Source organism: Aotus nancymaae, unplaced genomic scaffold, assembly GCF_030222135.1.
Source record: "Aotus nancymaae isolate 86718 unplaced genomic scaffold, 86718_ANA_hifiasm-v0.15.2.pri h1tg000036l, whole genome shotgun sequence".
Taxonomy (NCBI): Eukaryota; Metazoa; Chordata; class Mammalia; order Primates; family Aotidae; genus Aotus; species Aotus nancymaae.
Window position 1 is genome coordinate 65,224,246 of NW_026988450.1, and position 22,679 is coordinate 65,246,924.

At 38.3% G+C, this 22,679-nt stretch overlaps 1 protein-coding gene across 1 annotated transcript in view; it reads right to left on the reverse strand.

Moving 5' to 3' along the window:
* The window catches only part of RAD21 (RAD21 cohesin complex component), a 31,660-nt gene extending 22,772 nt beyond the window's left edge, over positions 1-8,888 (reverse strand). The window contains exons 1-2 of the mRNA XM_012443269.2: positions 8,705-8,888; positions 497-672 (exon numbers count right to left, since the gene is read on the reverse strand). Of these exons, the coding sequence (XP_012298692.1) occupies positions 497-640 (144 nt within the window). The 5' untranslated portion in view covers positions 641-672; positions 8,705-8,888. The remainder of the gene's footprint in view (positions 1-496; positions 673-8,704) is intronic.
* Positions 8,889-22,679: the final 13,791 nt, after the last annotated feature.

Sequence of the window (22,679 nt, forward strand, 5' to 3'; positions counted from 1 at the left end):
TGAAGTCAACATGTGCACTCCTCAATGAAATGCTAATGATGACAGTAGATGGTAAGTCCACCTCTGTGTTTTAAAGGTTCTTTCTTGGAAAAGCAAAAAACCCATAGAGTATTACTTTAAGTCATACTATTTTGAAATCGAAGTGTGTAAACCACTGCCTCAGAAGAGTTTCAGAGGACATTAATAAAAGCTCCTCTAAGGAACAATCAGTAAACAGTATTTGGGCACTGCCCTGACTCATGCTAATTTGCCATTAAAAACAGGTGAATCAAAATGTCAGTGCACTTAGAGATTTTTTTTTAAAGAAAAAAGAATCATACTGTGACCGTGTCAAAGTATGTCTAGAGGTGATAAAGACTTCACATAATAAAGAAAAATTTCTAAGGATTTCTCTTGCCTCCAATGTACCTACCTAAATAAAACTGCTTTAGAAGTTCTGTTTCACATATCAATAAACAATCAACAAAGTAAATAAAAACGTCAACATTAAACATACCTTTGGTGAGATGATACTCTCCACGCTGCTCTCTAAATTACACTCGAACACATGGGCTTTGGTTAGCTTCTTATCCCAATGGGCCGCTAGCCAAATTTTGGCCAGCGGCCCTCTTTTACTGAGAACAAAATGTGCGTAGAACATTGTTCTGGTTGGCTATGAAAATAGAAGAAAATCTAAGAGAGGAAAAAAAGTTAATGTAAATATCATCTGACAACTGAAATACTTATCAAGACATAAGACATCTAAAATTTTTCTTCTCTCTTTAATATAAACACTTTAAAAGGCTCGAGTAAATGTTTAATACGTATTTTAAAAAATAGTCTATTGCTTTAATCTTGGCTGGGGGAAACAGACCCCAAAATTCTAAGAGCTGAAAGTAAAAGGGACAAGAGTCAAATTGCTTTCATACCTGGTTTCATTTCTATCTTTATTGACAGTGGAAATAGTTTGTTTACTGGCCAAAAGCTAGAGAATATATTTTTTGTGGCAAGAAAAGAACATCTAAGAAGAAAGATACTTAGGCACAGATATCAATCTATGTGGAAATTTCAATTTTTAGAATTCCTAAAAATTGTGATTCTGGGATAAATGATCTGTAAAATTGCTATTACATGAAAAGCACTGTACTAAGCATTTCATATCCCACCAAGAAAAACTAAGTAAGTGGGCCAGCCCCATTTTACAGGTGGGAAGTTTAGAAAAACAGAGGCTCAAAAAAGGTAAAGAATTATATATATAGTTTTCTTAACTGAGGAACTTACAAAGCATCTGTCTACTTATAATTTAAACATTAAATCAAGGACAACGTATAGCAGAACATTTATCTTATGACTGAAAGAATCACAAATCTTACCGTCATTTTACTTTCCTTTTGCACTCTAATGTATTAACAAAAGAAAGGTAGCTTGAAAACCCCAGTTCAGAAGAGTATATTAACTGCAGGATATTTCCTTTACATCATTTAGTTTCCCTCTTTCACAGAGTTAAAAGAAATGTACCTCGGCAAATGAATTTCTGCTTTTTTTCTATAATGTCCACAACTAGAAAACGACATACGCCTTGCTTTCACAGAAATAAAATCAAGTACGTGCACAATACATAAAAAGTACTTTAAAATTTTAATTTGAAATAGAGTCACAGGGAGTCATGAAAATAGTAGGTCCCATGTACTTTTTACCTAGTTTCTCCCAAAGGTGACATCTTAAATAACTAGAATGTAGTATCAAAACCAGGGCACTGACATTGATACAATGTGTCTATAGACTTTTATACCATTTTATCACATGTGCAGATTTGTATAATCACCACTGCAAAAAGACCCACAACTATTCCATCACTACAAAACTCATCACGTTCATCCCTCTCTCCCTGCCATTCCTAAGTCTTGACAATCACCATCTGTTCTACATTTCTAATTTTGTCACTCTTTTTTTTCTTTTAAGAGACGGGGTCTCATTCGGTCTCCCAGGCTGCAGTGCAGTAATGTGATCATAGCTCACTGCAGCCTTGAACTCCTAGGCTCAAGCAATTCTCCTGCCATAGCCTCTCAAGTAGCTGGAACTACAGGGGTGAGTCACCACACTGGACTTAATTGTGTTGTTTTGAGAAAGTTATATAAATGAATCATAAAGTATGTGACGTCTTCAAATGACTTTTTGGATCTAGCACAATGCTTCTGTGATCCAAGTTGTTATATTTATCAATAGCATTCCCGTCCACTGTTGGGTAGCATTCCATGAGATGTATATATCATAATATGCTTGCACATTCACCTAGTGAAGGACATTTAGTTGTTTCTAGTGTTTGGCTATTACAAATAAAGCTGTTACAGCATATAGACTTTTGGTGAACATTAAGTTTTCATTTCTCTGGGACAACTGTCCAGAAGTGTGATTGCTGAAAAGTATCATAAGTGTATGTTTGTTTTTTAAAGAAACTTTAATACAATCATCAAAATAAAGTTTTTTTTACATTTACAGACAAGATTATCATCAAATTTATATTGAAGAGCAAAGAAACTAGAGAAGCTGAAACTATTTTGAAAAAGTGAGAAGAATTAGTCTGCTTAATTTCAAGACTTACTATATAGCTACAATACTCTACACTGGTATTGGCAGAGAGAAACACAGTCAATGGAACAGAACTGAGAACTCAGAAATGGCCCATACAACTAAGTTCAACTGATTTTTTTTTTTTAACAAAGATGCAAAAGCTATCTAATGAAGAAATGATAGATTTCTCAACAAATGGTGCTAGAGTGATTAAATACCATCTGAAGGTCAGAAAACATGCACACGCACACACACACATCCCCCCAAAACAAAAAAGGCAAGAAAAAAACCCTCCACCTAAACCTCACATATTATATGAAAATTCAAAAGAGACAAAACTTTTTAAATGGCAGGGGATGGGGAGGACCTTCAGTACCTAAACCCTGGTAAAAATTTTGACACAACACCAAAAACACAACCCATAAAGGAAAAGTTCTTGCTCAATAAACTCGCCTTTATACTTTTGCTCTAAGAAAGAAATGCAAAGATAAGTTATAGACTGGGGAAAAAATATTTGCAAACCACACATCTGACTAGAACTCAGATATAGAATATGTAAAGAATTCTCAAAAGTCAGGGGTAAAAATAAAAAAAAATCCAATTAGAAAGTGAGCAAAAGAAGCCAGGTGTGCTGGCTCATGCCTATAATCCTAGCACTTTGGCAGGCCGAGGCAGGCAGACCACTTGAGGCCAGGAGTTCAAGATCAGTCAGGGCAATTAGGCAAAACCCCATCTCTACTAAAAAATACAAAAATTAGCTGGGTGTGGTGGCATGTGCCCATAATCCCAGCTACTTGGGTGGCTGAGGCAGGAGAATCGCTTGAACCCAGGATGAGTAGGTTGAAGTGAGCCGAAGACTGTGCCGCTACATTCCAGCCTGGGTGACAGAGATTCTGTCTAAAAAGAAAAAAAAAAAAAGTGGGCCGGGCACGGTGGCTCATGCCTGTAATCCCAGCACTATGGGAGGCCGAGGTGGGTGGATCACGAGGTCAAGAGATCGAGACCATCTTGGTCAACATGGTGAAACCCCGTCTCTACTAAAAATACAAAAAATTAGTTGGGCATGGTGGCACGCGCCTGTAATCCCAGCTACTCAGGAGGCTGAGGCAGGAGAATTGCTTGAACCCAGGAGGTAGAGGTTTCAGCGAGCCGAGATCGCGCCATTGCACTCCAGCCTCGGTAACAAGAGCGAAACTCTGTCTCAAAAAAAAAAAAAAAAAAAAGTGAGCAAAAGAAGATAAATTTCATAGAAGAGGTTTACTGATGACAAGAACATGAGATATTCATTTATCACTACGTATTTGAGAAATACAAATTAAAGCCAAAAATGTTATCACCACACACTTATTGTAAGAGCTAAATTAAAAAATAGTGGCAACATCAAATGCTGGCAAAGACACAGAGAAGCTGGATCTCTTACACAGCAGGTGGGATTAAAATCTCTTTGGAATTAGTTTTTTTTCTAAAAGATACAGATAGTTTTCATGTTTTCACCGAGTCTGTAAATCTTAAAATGAGAATTTTGCTTACTGTACTTTCAATTAAAAAGTTCCCATTCTTTCAAATGACATAGAGAAAACATATTTTAGTTAAGCATGTCACAGGCCACAGATTTTTTACATGTCAAAAATATTTGGGAGGGTAGGGGGCTGTGGTGCAAGACTACTGTAGTCAGGTTTGCCTTATCTCCATTTCCATCACTTAATAGTAAAGAGTCTTGAAATTCTCATTCTCTGTTTCTAATCTTCCCAAAGGATTACTAATTCATACTAAAAAAGCATTTTCTCAAAAGAAAAAAAAAAGGCTTTGCCAATTGTCTAATGTTGTGAACTCTTCTTCCTAAATTTGGAGTTAAGGACGGAAGAAATTGGCTAGGCACGGTAGCTCACATCTGTCATTCCAGCACTTTGGGAGGCCAAGGCAGGAGGATTTCTTGAGGCCAGGAGTTCCAGACCACTCTGGCCGATACAGCAAGACTCTGTGTTTATTAAAAAAGAAAAGAGTGAAGAAATACTATATTCTATACTAAGAAGAACTCAAAACATTCTTAAGGTACGAGCATTAAATAATAACACCTCAAAGGTCCTTTATTTGGCATTTAGTATTTTATAGATTAAAACATGCTTCCTATACTGGAAGAGAGCCTCCTATGTTTCAAATCAGTGCCTACTTCAAGCCTTAAAACGTCATCAGAAACCTTAAGCTGCCTCAACTGTGTTATAAATAAAATCTACAGAACTGTATAGAAATCCAACATGGTGGTGTGTTCTGAGAAATACAATCGCGGCTGTACAAGTTCCACTATGGAAGCCAGCAATTGTATCCTAAATAAACAAAAAACTCCTTAATATTAACCTTCTAGAATACTGTCTGCTGCATGAAAATTACTAAATATGTGCTTAATGAATAAAAATAAATATGATCCACCAAGTGATCTCATAATTGACATATGTAAAAAATTTTAGACATTTTAAAAATTAAATCTACTGGCATTTTTCAACAGGTGTCAGTAGCTGATGGCCAGCACCTCAGCTGCTGGTCACAGCACCATGCCTAAAATATCCCAGCTATGCAGAAGCAGAGATTCCTAAATAGATGCCTGTTTCGCATCAGATGAGGCTAAGGAAAGCAGAGTGGTGCTAAAATTAATGTGGGAACAATTAGCAAGAGGAAAATACTCTAATAACTAAAAGAAGCCAAAGTAGCAGCGGTGGATCAACTCCTGGTGTATATCTGAATGAGGAGAAAGTGTAATTATAATTGCCTTTTAAGCCAATATTTTCCCTTAATACCAAACTTTATCCAATCTCTTTAGATTTGAAGATTCTATATTCTGCTAAATGAAAGAACTGTGCAGAAAATCTGCATTTGATACCAGAGCACAGCTTAGCTTTTCATGATTTGAGAATCATTTTTTTCTAAAGCAGCAAGCAATTTTTTTCAATTGATCCTGAAAAATTAAAGTCTGATGTGAAACAGCAGAAAGATTGCTACTTTAGAACATATTCAAGAATGCAAAAAATGGCAATTTAAGATTGCTTCAAAGAATCAGTCAAACTAAAGCTCATGCTTCTAGAACAGTTATCAGTCAGTACCAATACTTCATTCATTAGAAAGCATGGCAGGACAGTGGTTGTGTAAATTGGTGTGATCTCTCTGAAGGACAATATGGCAACATCTTATGAAAATTTCACTTACACTTTCTGGCCAGAAATTTCACTTTCAGTAACCAATACAAAAGATACACTTGGAGATGCATATTAGTAAAGACAGAACCAAAAAACCAAACACCAAAAAACCCAAATAAAACTTACTAACCACTATGTGTTTTATGTATCCAACCTCTTCATGACTGTCCTACAGAAGTAAATACTGGCCCATTTTTCAGGTGAGAAAACAGATGAAGATAAGTAAATGTCACTAGTATTTAATGGAAGTGGAACTTGAACATCAGAATCCACACACTTCTAACTACAACACTATGCTGGCTTGCCAGAGCAGAACAGCAAAACATTCAAAGTAATCTACTTGGCCATCAATAAGTGGTATGAAAAATTAACATACCTAAACACAGAATACAGTCGGTCCTCCTTATCCATGGCTTCTGCATCCATGGACTAAACCAACCCAGGATCAAAAATTGTTCGGGGTGGGGCAATGGAGACAAAAAATAACACAACAATAAAAAAATACAAATAAAAAACTATAACAACTATATCAACTATTAACATAGCATAATGCTATAAGTAATCTAGAGATTATTTAAAGTATATGGGATGTGAGTAGGTTATATGCAAATACTACACTATTTCATATAAGGGACTTGAGCATTCATGATTTCGGTCCCGGAACCAATCTCCCTTTAATATCAAGGAACAGGTGTACACTACAGCTTTAAACAGGAATACAATATTTGTGCTAATACGGAAAATCTCCAGGTTAAGTGCAGAAAAGTTGGAGTTTTAAAAAAAGAATGCTCTTTTCTCCATATATTTACAAGCTCTTGAATAAGCTTAAAATATCTGTGGCGTACACATGAGAGTGGTGATACTGGTTAACTCTGGAAAGTAGGTATGCAGGGCATGCGAGGCCTACTTTTCTGTAATGTTCGGTATATATAAAAATATATAAACTTGGGGCATATATGTGTATCACCTATTCAAAGTAAAAACTACTATCTCAGAAGTAAATACAGAATCCTGCTTTGTCATTAACTAGCAGGTTAAGCTGCCTAACCTTTATGCAGTTCAGTTTCCCTACTATAAAAACATAAAAGGTTGAAATCTGGTGATTTCCCTAACCTTTGAAAACATCAGTATCTAACTCAGATCAGAATGGAGCTACCTCTTTGAGGGAGTGGTGGGCAGATCTCAGAAGGTATTTCTAACCCCGCACACTAGAAATTTCCTCCGTTTTGGTTCTAACATCCTTTGACCAGGGGTTTTACAATCAGACAGTCGTAGGTTCAAATTCAGCTCCCTCTTCACTTAGTCGTTTCATAACGCTAAGTTATTTCTCAACTACAATAAAGCGGGGACAATATTCACCAAAAAAGATTATGAAAATAAATACAAGAGCATACCTAACAGTGTCACTGCTGATGCAAAGAGTTAACTTTGAGGACGATCTTGCTGCAAAACATTAACTAGCCAATATAATCATGCCTAACAACTCTAGCATGACATTTAAACTAAAAACACAACCTTTATTCCAAGAATTAGAAAATTTCCATTCTGTACCAAACTGTAAAAGAGTTTCTTAGAATTTGTATGTTTCACAAAATAGTAATTCACCAGAAAAGAAATTCTCTTTTGTAATTCTGACTTGTGTATAAAAAGCACTATGTCTATTAGTTATGCACTTCTGTCACCTCAACTATGCAAACTGTTAACTTTTTGGAGATATGGCCTATGTCCTAATCAATGCCTTGCCAAAAATAATCAATTGCCTCTGACATTAACAAAGGTATTTAATGACTTTACGATTTCAGAAACCTTCTCCTGCCTGTCTCCAAAATTCTAGACTAGCACAGCCCACTAGCATTCACACCCATTTTAAAAAAATTGAAATTTTTGCCTGAAAACGAATTACTCTTCTAACCAGTATGAGAGCAAAGATAAACTTTCTCTAGCAAAAAGAAGCCGATAAACACAAGCCTTTTCCAGAAACCCTTCACACAAACGCTTTTTTGCACGCTGAAGACATTAACAAATCAGTGACTAAGTAAATTCCCAGCATTTCCCTCTTGCAAATTTGAAGAAAGCCACTAAGTCTGGCAGCACAACTCGACGGTGTCATCCTACACTATCAGAGCGGATCATTCGCAAAAAGCCTTTCTTCAGCCACGAAAAAGGCATCAAGCATTTATCAGAAACACACACCACCCCACAGCGTCTCTACAACACCCGATATCCTTAATCACTTTTAAAAATGACTGGAAAAGTTGAGGGGAAAACCATTAATTATGCAAATGTCCTCGAAATAAGAAGCAACTTCCCTCCGTCGCTTTTTCTACGTGTCTGTGCAAGGTTTAGTATTCCCAATGTAAAAATTATCTTTTTATAAGGGGAGAGCAGCAGCAGTCACTGGCCAAGGGGCATCCGCCGCCGCCCCCGCCCCACCAGGTCCGCACGTTCTCGAGCCCCGCACCCGAGCTCGGCGGAAGGTTGCTGCTCCCGCGGATGGCACCGCGGGCGTCGGGCCCGCCACCGCCTCCTCCCGCGTCTTCCCAGACAGCCATTTTTACCCACGGAGTAGGCGGCCCGGTCCCCAGAGCGGGCTCGTTCAAACCTCCTCCCCATCCTTCCGTAGCCCAGGGTTTCCCCAGCCTCCTTGGGGACGTGAGACGGGACCGAAGAGTAACAGCCTTTGTAGATCTCAGAATGGATTAGAACCATTTGTTACCGAACAAGCGATGATGCGGGCCCAGGCTGCATGGGTCCCGGCCGAGGGCGGGCCCGGGGCGAGGGGGGCTGGGCGGTTGGCAGGCCGCCGCTTGGGCGCAGGGAGGGTGGCAACACGCGGGGCCTCGGCGAGTGCTGCCTTCTCCCTCGCCCTCCCATCCCTAAGAGTTCGGCTCCTCGACGGCAGCGCGGCGGGGAACGGGTGGGGGGGAGGAAGCTGAAGGGAAAGAGGGGGTCGGCGAGCCTCTTACCTTGCTCTCCGCTGGGAGTTGGGCGGGCTGAGTGGCCCGGGGAGGGGAAAAGGGTCGGGGGAGGGGGCGGGGAAAGGGGGGAACCCTTCGAGGTGTAGCTTTGGAGCAGCTCCAGCAGCCGCCACAGCCGGCGCCTCCTTTCCGATTCACTCAAACAAACAAGATGGCTGCCGTTACGCCGCGGCTCTTCCTGCCGCCCAAATCCTCGGTTCAAATCGGCAGGATGTTTACGGTCAAAAATGGTACCTGTGCGCCTGCGCAGCCGGCCCAAGCCGCAGAAGGAGCGGCGCATGCGCAATGACCATTTCCTTTTTTTGGAACCCGCCCTCTGGTTGTGGAGTCCACAACTGAGCAAGCGCAAAGGTGATTCTCCTGCGAGAGGGTCTTTTAGAGTTGTGGTGTTGGTCAATAGCGCAGGATAGCGCACGCGCAATGCTTTCCAGTGAGGCGAATATTTGCGTTTAGCTTTATTCTTGTGCTTGTTTTAAAGAAAAACACCTCGTGGTGCAGTTTTATGTGGCTCCACGCAAAAAATTCATTTTATGGCTCTATAGCGATGAAGTTAACATAAAAACCTCAAACTAACTCTGTAAAATATAGAGGTTCACTTACTCAGTCAACGCGTATTACAGAGGGTCTTCTGATTGCTACATTTTGTGCCAGCTAGGCTCTGGATGTAGTGATGAATATAACAGAGATAATTCCTGCCCTTCGGAAATTTTCAGTATAGCTTGGGAGGGAATCTTAAAATTTCTTATCTTAAAAGACATTTGTACCACGAAGAAATTCACTTTTGTTTTTATTGTAAAGATTTTTCCAGTGATGAAAGAAATTGAAGAGGACACACAGAAAATGGAAAGATATTTCATGTTCATGGACTGGAAGAATCAATATTGTTAAAATTTCCATACTACCCAGCACAATCTACAGATTCAATGTAATCCCTATCAAAATAACATTCTTCACAGAAAGATAAAAATCCTAAAATTTATGTGGAATCACAAAAGACACAGAGTAGTCAAAGCAATCCTGAGCAAAAGAATAAAGCTGGAGGCATCCCATTACCTGACTTCAAATTATACTACAAAGTGATAGTAAACAAAACAGCATGGGGCTGGCATAAAAACAGACACACAGACTAATGGTATAAAATAGAGGACGTAGAAATAAATCCATACATATACAGTTGACTATAAATCCATACATATACAGTCAATTAATTTCTGACAAAGCTGCCAAGAACATATATTGGGTAAGGGAGGGTCTCTTCAACAAATTGTTTTGGAGAAATTAGATAACTACATGTAGAAAAATGAAATGATCCCTATCTTTTGCCATATTAAAAAAAATCGAAACAAAATGACTTGAAGACTGGAATCTAAGGTTTGAAACTATTGAGACTACTAGAAGAAAACATTAAGGAAATCTCCAGAACCAAATATTTCTTAGTAAGACCTTAAAAACATAGACAAGCAAAGCAAAAAAGGACAAATGGGATCATGCCAAGCTAAGAAGCTTCTGCAAAGCAAAGGAAACAACAAAGTGAAGAGACAACCCATCAAGTGGGAGAAAATACTTGCAAACTACTCATCTGTCACAGGATTAATAGCCAGAATATATAAGGAGCTCAAATAATATAATAGGAAAATACTCAAATAATCCAATTAAAAAATGGGCAAAAGACCTGAATGGACATGTCTCAAAAAAAAGACACAGAAATGGCTGACACGTATATGAAAAAATGTTTAGCATCACTAATCATCAGAGAAATGCAAATCAGAACCACAGTGAGATATAATTTCATCCCAGTTGAAATGGCTTTTATCCAAAAGATCAGCAATATAGAATGCTGATAAAGATGTGGAGAAAGAGGAACACTTGTACTCTGTTGGTAGGAATGTATATTAGTACAGCACTGTGAAGAACAGTATGGAGAGTCCTCAAACAACTAAACACAGAGCCACCATATGAGCCAGCAATCCTACTGCTGAGTAAATACCAAATAAATAAAATAAAAAAGAGGAAATCAGTACATCAAAGTGGTATCTGCCCTCCCATGTTTATTGCAGCAATATTCACAATTGCCAAAATATGGAATCAATCTAAGTGTTCATCAGTGGATAGATGGGTAAAGAAAATGTAGTACATATACACAAGGTAATATTTTTCAGCCTTAAAAAAGAAAAAAAAATCCATTCATTTGCTGAAACATGGATGGAACTGGAAAACATTAGGTGAAATAAGCCAGGCACAGAAAGACACTAGTGTGAATGTTCACACTACTATGTGGGAGCTTAAAAAAAAAGAAGAAGAAGAACTCATGGAGATAGAAGGTAGAATGATAGTTACCAGAGTCTGGGAAGGGTAGTGGGGAGGGGGCAGATGAAGAGGGCATGGTTATTGGGTCCAAAAATGCAATTAGATAGAAGGAATAAAATCTAGTGTTTGGTAGCACAATAGGGAAACTATAGTTAATAACTTATTGTATATTTCAAAATAACTAAAAGAGTGCAATTGGAATGTTTCTAACACAAAGAGATGATAAATACTTGAGGTGATGGATGCCCCAATTACCATGATTTATTACACATTGTATGAGTGTATCGAAATGTCAGATGTACCCTTTAATTATGTACAACTATTATGAATCCATAATTAAAATGTTTTTTAAAAGGAAATTTTGTATCCAGTTTCTGAATGTGTTTTCATGTTTAAGTAAAATACACAAGAAAAACAGACATTTAAGTCCATAGACTCCTCATTGTCAGCAAGCACTACTTCTAGACCCTTCCAGGGTTTTAATCACACACAGAACAACTCACTTTTACCCTTATGCTGTGATAGCAGGTGGATAAGAAAGTGGACAGTCTTGTTCAACTGTTTTTGGCTTGGGCAAAATTCATCTCACCGACTGGAGTCCATTAGCTAAGTGGCCATACGGGCCAGAAATCAAAGCTTCATCAAGTCAATTCCTGTTTTAGTTAGCCAAATATTTTATGTTCTTTTGGTTCATTTTTAATGGAGACTTTAAGCAGTTGGCATTAAGGGCCGGGCACGGTGGCTCACGCCTGTAATCCCTGCACTTTGGGAGGCAGAGGTGGGCGGATCACGAGGTCAAGAGATCGAGACCATCCTGGCCAACATGGTGAAATCACGTCTCTACTAAAAAAAATACAAAAATTAGCTGGGCGTGGTGGCACGAGCCTGTAGTCCCAGCTACTAAGGAGGCTGAGGCAGGAGAATTGCTTGAACCAAGGAGGCGGAGGTTGCAGTGAGCTGAGATCGTGCCACTGCACTCCAGCCTGGCTCCTGGCGACAGAGACTCTGTCTCAGAAAAAAAGAAAAAGAAAAAAAGAAGACGTTGGTATTAAGGATAGTTGTTAAAATCCCAAGCTGGGGAGTGAAAGGGTACAAGCACTTTTAACCATTTTAAACATGGTTTCCCTCAGCCAATATGGATTAAATACTCACAAGCACTTAAATCCTTCCTGCTGGTGTGGCTTTAAGCAAACTCAACAGTGGCAGTTGTTGCATCATCTCAAAAAAAAAAAAAATACATGCTAAACTCCTTGCAACAGAAATTAGATTTCTCATTCAACTCCAGGTAATACAGAGAACACCACAAAGATATTCTTCAAGAAGACCAACCCCAAGGCACATAATTGCCAGATTTATTAGGGTTGAAATGAAGGAGAAAATACTAAGGGCAGCCAGAGAGAAAGGTCAGGTTACCCATAAAGGGAAACCTATCAGACTTACAGCAGATCTCTCAGCAGAAACCCTACAAGCCAGAAAAGAGTGGGGACCAATATTTAACATCCTTAAAGAAAAGAACTTTCAACCCAGAATTTCCTATCCAGCCAAACTAAGCTTTATAATCAAAGGAAAAATTAAATCCTTTGCGAACAAACAAGTACTTAGAGAGTTCACCACCACCAGGCCTGCTTTACAAGAGCTTCTGAAAGAAGCACTATACATATAAAGGAACAACCAATATCAGCCTTTCCAAAAATATATCAAAAAGAAAAGAACATTAACACAACGAAAAATTTACACTAACTAATGGGCAAAACAGCCAGCTAGCATCAAATGCCAGTATTAAAGTTATATATATTCTAATCGGATAAAAAGCCAAAACCCATAGGTATGCTGCATCCAGACCCATCTCACATGCAACGATACACAAAGACTCAAAACAAAGAGAAGGAGGAAGATTTATTAACCAATCAGAGAGTAAAAATAAACAAATAAATAAAAAGCAGGAGATGCAATTCTCGCCTCTGATAAAGTAGACTTTAAAGCAACAAAGAGCAAAAGAGGCAAAGAAGGACATTACATAATGGCAAAAGGATCAATGTAACAAGAAGAGCTAACGATTTTATAGATCAACGAGACAGAAAATTAACAAGGACATCCAGGACCTGAACTCAGACCCAGAACAAGTAAACTTAATAAACATTTATAGAACTCTCCACTTCAAATACATGAAACATACATTACCACCTCACACCTATTCCATAAGTGACTACATAATTGGAAGTAAATCACTCCTCAGTAATTGCATAGCATTTCATAGGTTTAAATGAAATATTGGTTGGCTGCTCGTTTGTTATTTTCTTCCCTTATTCCTTCCTGTTTACATCAAGTATAATTATTGGTATAAAAGAGGTTTTCAATACCCATTACTAAACTGCATTCTAGCCTGGGCAAGAAAGCAATATTCCTATTCTCTCTCTCTCTTTCTTTTCCTTTTTCCTCTTCTTTATTCTTTTTCTTTCTTTCTTTAAAAAAAAAAATTAAAAAAATAAAAAATAAATGCTGGGCTGTAATAAATCTTACAATTGAATGGATACTAACCATAAGCCTCAAAAAGAATGCTCCTGATGTGTAATATGTATCATACTTCTTTGCTATTTGTAAAAAAAAAAAAAAAGAAAGAAATTAGATTTCTGTCAGTGAACAATTTAATTCCTCACTTCAAAATAATTTAAGTGTATCAGCTGCTAAATGGTCTCAAAACTATCTTGTGGGAAATGTTTCCTGTCATGTTAAGAATCACATGACCACGTTGCATGATGAAGACTTTGTTGTTAATATTAAATTTCAGATTAAATTTATCTCAGCTTCTATGGCCAGGTGAATATGCATTGCCACTGTCTGTCTCTCTTACATTACATTAGCTTTTAGAGTTTTTATTCATGGAACCATATATTTTTCCTCCATATCTGAAAAAAACAATTCTCTTTTCCTAATTTCTAGCAGCAAGTCTGATTCTAACATTTTAATCATCAGGCTTACCCTTTCCTTAAGACTTTTATTTTTCTACTTTTGAGGGATGGTTATGAACATCGGCTTTGGATTCAAATTCTTCTCTTCTACCTCCTAGCTGTTTTAACATGTGCAATTAATGTCTCTGGGCTGTAATTTCTTTATTTATAAAATGAGGATAATATTTGATGGTTGACATAATTCAATAGGATCACATATACAAATTGCTTAGTATAGTGCTTGGAACTGAGTAATTAATAAATGGTAGTTATTACTCTAGTTTTATCTAGTTTCTGAATAATAAAATATCCAGCAAGGTATGGCAAATGTTTATCAGATATTTAGTTTATAAGAACAGCAGTAAATACCAGGATACTCTACTCCCCATTTTGACCATATCCTGTTCTATGACTATATTTGAAAATTATTCTCTCTCTTCCTCTCTCTTGCATGCTGTTCTCCTACCCTAAGCTACCTCCCAAGGTACTACATTTCTTTTCTCTTGAACTGTTTATTCTTAGAGTGCTCAACTCTGAGCCCACCTTCCCATTTGTAGATTTTAATATAGTTTCTTCACATACAATCCTAAACCCTGAAACTGCTGGATTTGATCCTTTTGAACAGGGTGTATGTTTTATTCTGGCTTGGAGTCTCCTCTTATCAACATACTCATCCATCTCCCTGTATTAAAATGTCAAGTTAAATTTCTTATTGCAGGAGTTAGCCACAGTATCTCTTCTCCCTGGAAATACTTATCTGATGAATGTGCATTTGTCAAATTTAGTAATTGTGAATTTATTTGACTGAAACCATGAGAGGACAGATTTCAGTTACAGATTTTGTCTTTCTTCAGTTGCAAATGGTCTGCTTTCCTTTTCTGATTACTCAGTTGATGACTGGTACGATTTGGGGAAATCACTGTCTGAGAGACTGGTTGTTGCCACTGTCTTGAGTATATTTGTAAAAAACAGCTGTGTTCTGTCTATATGATGTTATTTTATGATAACACCCCCCCACACTCACACAACTGAGAGTTTTTTGTGAGATAAAAACTGTTATAGAAAAAGAGCGAGAGAAAAAAAAGTATTGTTATAGAAAAAGATGATAAAATAGTAGAAGATTTGTTTAAGATTTACATAGACTTTTGTAGACTTGTTCTTCTGAACGGGTAACTTTTAACACAGGATTCTCTATAACAATAAAATAATTATAGTAATTAGGAGGAGTTACATGAGGAGAATAATAAGACAAGAAAACAGATGTTTCAATGTTAGGGAGGATGGGTATTAAATATGTTGCACCAGATTTTTAAAACATTTTATTTAAATAAAAATAAAATATAAAATATTAGTTGCATGAGGTTTCTAAAGGTGATCAAAGAAAAGTTCAGAAAGAGTGAATAGTCTCTTTAAGGTTTCAGGGTAAGCAAAGAAAAATGGACTGAAGGGGACTAAAAAATTTGTAGATTCTGGCTTTCCTTCTAGTGCCAACGGTATCTCGTCTATCCTTACTGTTGTCTATCCAACATTAAGGATAGAGAGATACCGTTGGCACTAGACAAAATGTCATTATTTGAAACAATTCTTAATTCACTAGATATTAATTAGTGATGTGTGTGTGTATGTGGTGTGTGTGTGTATGTGGGGTGTGTGTGTGAGAGAGAGAGAAGGAGAGAAAGAGAGAGGGAGTTTTGTAAGCCTTAGAAACCATAGATTTCATTCAGAGTCATATTCTTAGCTTCAAGCAGATGCTGAGGTTTGAGTTTTAAGGTTTGAGTTCAGGTTTGGGGTATGAGGCAGGACTTCAGAGAGCAGCTGCAAGCATCCTTATTATGGCTAGGCTAAGGGTCTGCTCAGGCAGTTATGTATCAGCAATAAAAAATCACCAGGGGCCAGGAGTGGGTCCAGGGATAAGAGGTGGGTAGTCTTGGGGCCAGATGGAAATGTGAGTTTATCAAGGACTGAAGTGGAGACCAGGGGAAGCCTCAGAGGCATAAGCTGGATCAAGGTCTATGTTAATCACTTGGGCTTTTCTCAGAAAATTTCATTATGTTACTATTTCAATACTGGGAGCATTTTAACTCTAGCTGGGAATTTTTCTCAGTGAGTATTTTGATGCATTTCCTCTATTGTCAAGCCCATGATCTGTCCATAATTGTGCCGCATATTTGAGAATAATGGGTGCTAGCTGGATATGGGAGTGTACACCTGTAGTCCCAGTGTCCCAGCTACACAGGAAGATGGCTTGAGCCCAGGAGTTCAAGTCCAGCTTGGGCAACATAGCAATCCCATCTCCAAAAACAGGAAAAAAAAAAAAAGAAAAAATAATGGGTGCTTTCTAAAGGCAGAAGGTTAGTGTGTACTCTGAAATCCTCTCGCCATTCTAGAATGCAGACATTTTTGTTTTAATACAATATACATTGTTCCTTTCATTCTGCAAAATTGCTTGGAAAAGTTATTGGGCAAACAGAGAAAATAGGGTTGAGATAGATTTTTTAAAACCAATGCAACTAACAAAAGTGCCAACAATCCTATTAAGAATCATTGCAAACCTAAAGACACATGTTAAATTGCCACCAATCAAGGAAATATTATAGCAAATATAGTGCTTTTACTACAAAGAGGATGAAAGTGCTTGGTGGAAGGGGTGTAAGAAAAAGTAAAAGTTGCTCAGTTATGAGAAAAACGTCAAATGCAGAGATTAAGTGCTTGCTGCAGTAAGCACTTCAAAGATACAACATGGAGCTAAAGTGAGCCAAGAGCTAACTTGAAGTGAATGGGCACTGTGTACAGTACTTAGTACTGTATAGTGAATGGGCACTGTGTACAGTACTTAGTACTGTATGGTGAGTGGGCACTGTGTACAGTACTTAGTACTGTATGGTGAATGGGCACTACGTACAGTATTTAGTACTGAGCATCTCCGTGGCTAGATGCTCAGCTGTGTTAATGTTTTGTTGGTGTTGTTGTTTTGTTTTGTTTTTGAGACAGAGTATCGCTGTATAGCCCGGGCTGGAGTGCAATGGTGTGATCTCAGCTCACTGCAACCTCCATCTCCCAGGTTCAGGCAATTCTCCTGCCTCAGCCTCCTGAGTGCTGGGATTACAGATGGCTGCCACCACACTGGGCTAATTTTTTTGTATTTTTATTAGAGACGGGGTTTCACTATGTTGGCCAGGCTGGTCTCAAACTCCTGACCTCGTGATCCATTCGCCTTGGCCTCCCAAAGTGCTAGAATTACAGGTGTGAGCCACGGCACCCGGCCACTAATGTTGTTTTACATTCACTTGATGGGATCAAAAAATTAATGTGCTGGGGAAAAAGTGACACCCGAGTCAAGGTAACTTCCATGCCCTTCGGAAATCATTCTTCTATTTGCTAATAACACATGAGGAATCAGTGTTATTATAGAAACTCAACTTAGTCCCTAAGACTAAAGTTGGAGTTTTGTTATCAGTGAGATATGATATATTTATGGTAGGGTGATCAAGAGTGACATTTCTCCAATTATAATGGGCTTACTACTTACCTTGAGATCTTGGTTAAATCAGATTCGAATTTAGTAGTTTGGGGTGGGGCTGGGAAGTCTGCTTTTTTAACAGCTTCAGGTAATTCCAAGGCTGCGACTATGTGAACCACACTGAAGATTTTTCTTTGATTTATTTTTAAATTATTTTTATTTTCTTTATTATTTTATATTGTTCTCCAACCCTAGTAGGTGAAGAGGATTTAAAAAAAATTAACTTTGGAAACAAGTAGACCTGGGTTTACATCATGGCTCTTCTATCTAGTAGCTGTGTAACCTTCAGCAAGTTGCCCAACCTCTCTAAGGCTGAATTTTCTTATTTGTAAAATCAGGTTAATTGTATCTACTCCTTCAGTGTTGTGTTGTTTGTAACATGCGATGATGTGTATAAAGGATCTAGCATAGTGTTTGGCATGTTATGTGATCTCAGTAAATAATGGTTAAAAAGCCTTGCTCTTTTGCCCAGGCTGGAGTGCAGTTGCAATCACAGATTACTCTAGCCTTGACCTCCTGTCTCAAGTGATCCTCTTGCCTCAGCCTCCCAAGTAGCTGGGACTACAGGCGTGCACCACGATGCCTGGCTAATTTTCGGTAGAGACAAACTCTCCCTGTCGCCTAGGCTGGCCTCAAACTCCTAGGCTCAAGCAACCCTCCTACCTCTGCCTCCCAAAGTGTTGGGATTGTAGGTGTGAGCCACAATGCCCAGCTCTAATCACATACTTATTTTCCTCTACATATTTACTATTTTTTTCCTCCTGAAATGCACTTATTCTCTTTCCTTAATTGATCATTATTCTATACTGAGTTCTATGGTGAAAGCTGAGAATTGTTTCCCAACATCTTTGCCTTTTTTACCTTTTTGTTTTTAGTTTGGCATATGGCACCCAGCTAAATGATTACATTTTCCAGTATCTCTTGCATTTAGGTGTGGCCAAGAGAATATGTTTTAGTTAAATTTTATGTGGGCATTACTAGAAGATAGCTACGAAATGGAGCAGGCTTTCTTTCTTCTCATTCTTTATTTTGCTGCTTGGAATATAGATGAAATGGCTGGTGCTCCAGCAGCCATTTTGGGCAATAAGGACAAAGGTTAAACTAAGGATAATAATGCAGTGACATGGACAAATCTGAGTATGTAACAACTTTGTAGAGTTGTCTCATAAACCCTCAATTGGCTATTTCCAGACTTATTTTATATAAATGAGAAATAAAGTCCTGTCGTTATTTTTTTCCTGTTATATGTAGCTGACTCTAATCCTCACTGATACAAGCACTTACCTGGTTCAAAGAAATATGAAATACAGGGAGCACAAAAGTTAATGTCTGTTATCTCCCTCCATGTAGTTCAATCTTCTATGTCATATCAGTTGTCTTTCATAGAGTACCATTTTATAATTTCATTCAGAGAATTTTCCCTCCTATAAACTTCACTTCTAAACACTCTTTCTCTTTCTCTCTCCCTCTCCTCCTCCTCCTTCTTCTTCTTCCTCTTCCTCCTCCTCCTCCTTCTTCTTCCTTCTTCTTCTTTTTCTTCCTCTTCCTCTTCTCCTTCTTCTACCGTTCTGGTATGTCTCCCACAAAATGCGTTCTTCCAAGCCTAATCATACATTCCATTCCTCTTTAAAAACATAAACTATGGGGAAAAAAATCAAGACACGTAAATCAATATTTGTAAGGCCAGTTTAATGTCTTTTATTTTCAGAGTCACTACCTTCACAGTTGAAAAACTGAATTTACATGTTTAATCTCAAAACTTACAGTTCCCTAAGATCTGGAGACTTTTGGTTCCCTGACAATATAAGTTTCCTTTGAAGGTAGCATTTCATTTTATCTGAAATGGTTAGTCTTTGATGGGTTTAATGAATCCCAGAAAACTCTCTATTATCTCTCTCTCTAAGATGCTGCCTTTAAAACCAAATAGCATCTCTCTTTGGCCATGCTAAGTCCGTATAGGGCAGTCGCCGAATATCTCAATAAAATGATCAGGATGGACAGGTAGGTGGATAGAATTTTCTAGTTAGCACCTTTCCTCTTTGATACACTACTGAGTAGTGCTAGCTATAGCCTTTTTCTCTGGATTTTCCAGAATCAATTACTCTTCATTGGCTAAATTGCATCTGATATAAAACTCTTTTTTTATGAACTGTATTTTTTTTCTGAAATTAACTAGATTCAATTTATGTCAGTATTACTTCAACCACTGATAGAATTTTAAGTTGCAGAGTGTAAGTTTTCACCTTGGGCAAACTGTTTGTCAACTAGATAGTGGAAGGTCAGGTTAAAGGGGATGATATTTAGCAATTATTATTTACTTTTTATGTGAAAATGGTATTGTGGATATATTTTTATAGAATGGCCTTAGGCTTGAAAGATACATATTAACATAGTTATAGGTAAAATGATACATTATCTGGAATTTACTTCGAAATAGTCCCCAAGAAGGCCGGGCACCGTGGCTTAAGCCTGTAATTCCAGCACTATGGGAGGCCGAGGCGGGCAGATCACGAGGTCAAGAGATCGAGACCATCCTGGCCAACATGGTGAAACCCCGTCTCTACTAAAAATACAAAAAAAATTAGCTGGGCTTGGTGGCGTGTGCCTGTAGTCCTAGCTACCCGGGAGGCTGAGGCAGGAGAATTGCTTGAACCCGGGAGGCGGAGGTTGCAGTGAGCCGAGATTGTGCCACTACTCCAGCCTGGCGCCTGGCGACAAAGTGAAACTCTGTCTCAAAAAAAAAAAAAAAAAAAAAAAAAAAAAGAAATAGTCCACAAGAAGTAGGAAAAGGAGTGGATGGAGTTATAAACAAAACAAGATTGGCTGTGGGTTGATAGCTGTTGAACTTGGGGGATACATATATGGAGGATCATTTTAATCCTCTTTCTACCTTTGTATATCTCTCTCTCTACATTTGTATATGTTTATTATAGACATTCTCCACAATAAAAGGATTTAGAAAAGTAAAATAATTAGATGGAGACATGAATAATAATTTTAACAATTTTATAATGGGAATCGTCAATAAGCAGATTTCTAAGAATATTTCTAAGAAAAGATTCACAGAATATTTTCAACCAGCATTTCGAGTTTATTAGAGCATATTTATATGTAACCATCTAATTCTATGAGTTATTCATCTGGTATATTCACCAACAATGTATCTATTGGAATAGGATTTCTCATTCATACAACTTACTATTAGCACATACGAGTGAGCTTTATCCACTGTCTCACTAGGGGAAGACAAATTGGGGTGAAATCTAATTGCTTTTCTAAGCAACGCGTCAGTTAGTTTTCATGGTCATCTATATTTTATATTGCTTTCCTAGTGCCATAATTCACTTCTTTAGCATAGTGGGGCCATGAGTGTCAGTGGAAAAAGTGGGTCATGATGTCATTTGTTAGGGCTCTAAAGATTCAGTGTCAGTCTTCATCTATTCATCCTGAGGTGAACTCTGACACTCTCTATGCCTGTCTGGTAGTCATACATTTGTTCATTCATTCAATAGCATCTACTTAATAATTAAAAAATGCAACGATCTTCAATATTTTAAAACCTTTCCCTTGGCTCCATATCCACTTCACCATTTATCAACTCCCCTTTGCAGCAAAAATTCTGAAAGAAATGTCCATGTTTTCCCTCTCCAATTCCTTCCCTCTCACAATCTATCTTTTTATTACAGTACAATACACGTAGGATAAAAATCACCATTTTTACTATTTTTAAATTGTACAATTCAGGGGCACTTAGTACATTTACAACGTTGTGTTACAGTCACCAGCATCTAGTTCCACACATGTTCGTTACCCTGAAAGGGAACCCGTTAAGCAGTGCCTTCCCATTTCCTCCTCCCTGTAGCCCCTGGTGACTGCTTTTCTATGGATTGACCTATTGTGTATATTTCATATAAACGGAATCATACGATATGCGGTTTTCTGTGTCTGGTGCTACGGTTTGGATCTGTGCTCCTGCCCAAATTCCATGTCGAACTGTAATCGGATTCCCAGTGTTGGAGGAGGGGCCTGTTGGGAGGTGATTGGATTGTCGGGGTGCATTTCCCTCTTGCTGTTCTCATGATAGCGAGTGAGTTCTCATGAGACCTGGTTGTTTAAAAACGTGTAGTACCTCCCGCTTTGCTCTCTGCCTCCTGCTCCAGCCGCTAAGATGTGCTTGCTTCCCGGTCACCTTCTGCCATGGCCGAAAGTTTCCCAAGGCCGTCCCAGAAGCCAAGTAGATGCTGCCATGCTTCTTGTACAGCCTCCTCAACCGTGAGCGAAACCTCTTTTCTTTATAAATTACCCAGTCTCAGGGTATTTCTTTATAGCAACGCAAGAATGGACTAATACACTTAGCATAACATTTTTTAGATTCATCCACATTGCCGCATGTGCAGCGTGTTGCTCTAAAACATGGAACGTTTTAGTTTCACTCACGTTGAAGCATGATTTTTTTTACAGCTGAATAATATTCCATTAAACGGGCCCACCACATTTTGTTCATGCATTCATTAATTTGTGGACATCTGTGCTGTTTCTACTTTTTGGCCGTTTCTACACTTGTGCTGTTTCTACTTTTCTACTACGAATAGTGTTTCTATGAACATTTGTGTACAAAAATTTTTGCTTGACCATCTTTTTTCAGTTTTTTGGGGGTATGTATCTAGGAGGAAGACTGCTGTATCATAGGCTAATTCTATGTTGAACTCACTGAGGAACAGCCGAACTCTTCCACAGCAGTTGCATCATTTTACATTCCTATTAATAATGTATCAGGGCTCCAGTGTTTCATATCCTTACCAACACTTGTTACTTTCTGTTTTTTAAAGTTAAATCCATTTCAGGCCACGTGCAGTGGCTCACACCTGTAATTCCAGCACTCTGGGAGGTCGAGGTGGGCAGATCACCTGAGATCCGGAGTTTGAGACCAGCCTGGCCCACATGGTGAAACTCTGTGTCTACTAAAAATACAAAAATTAGCTGGGCGTGGTGGTGCATGCCTGTAATCCCAGCTACTTGGGAGGCTGAGGCAGGAAAATCACTTCAACCTGGGAGGCGGAGGTTGCAGCGAGCCGAGATTGTGCCACTGCACTCCAGCCTGGATGACAGAGTGAGACTGAGTCTCAAAAAAAAAAAAAAAAAAAAGAAAAGAAAAGAAAAAAAATTCATCTCAGTGGATGTAAAATGG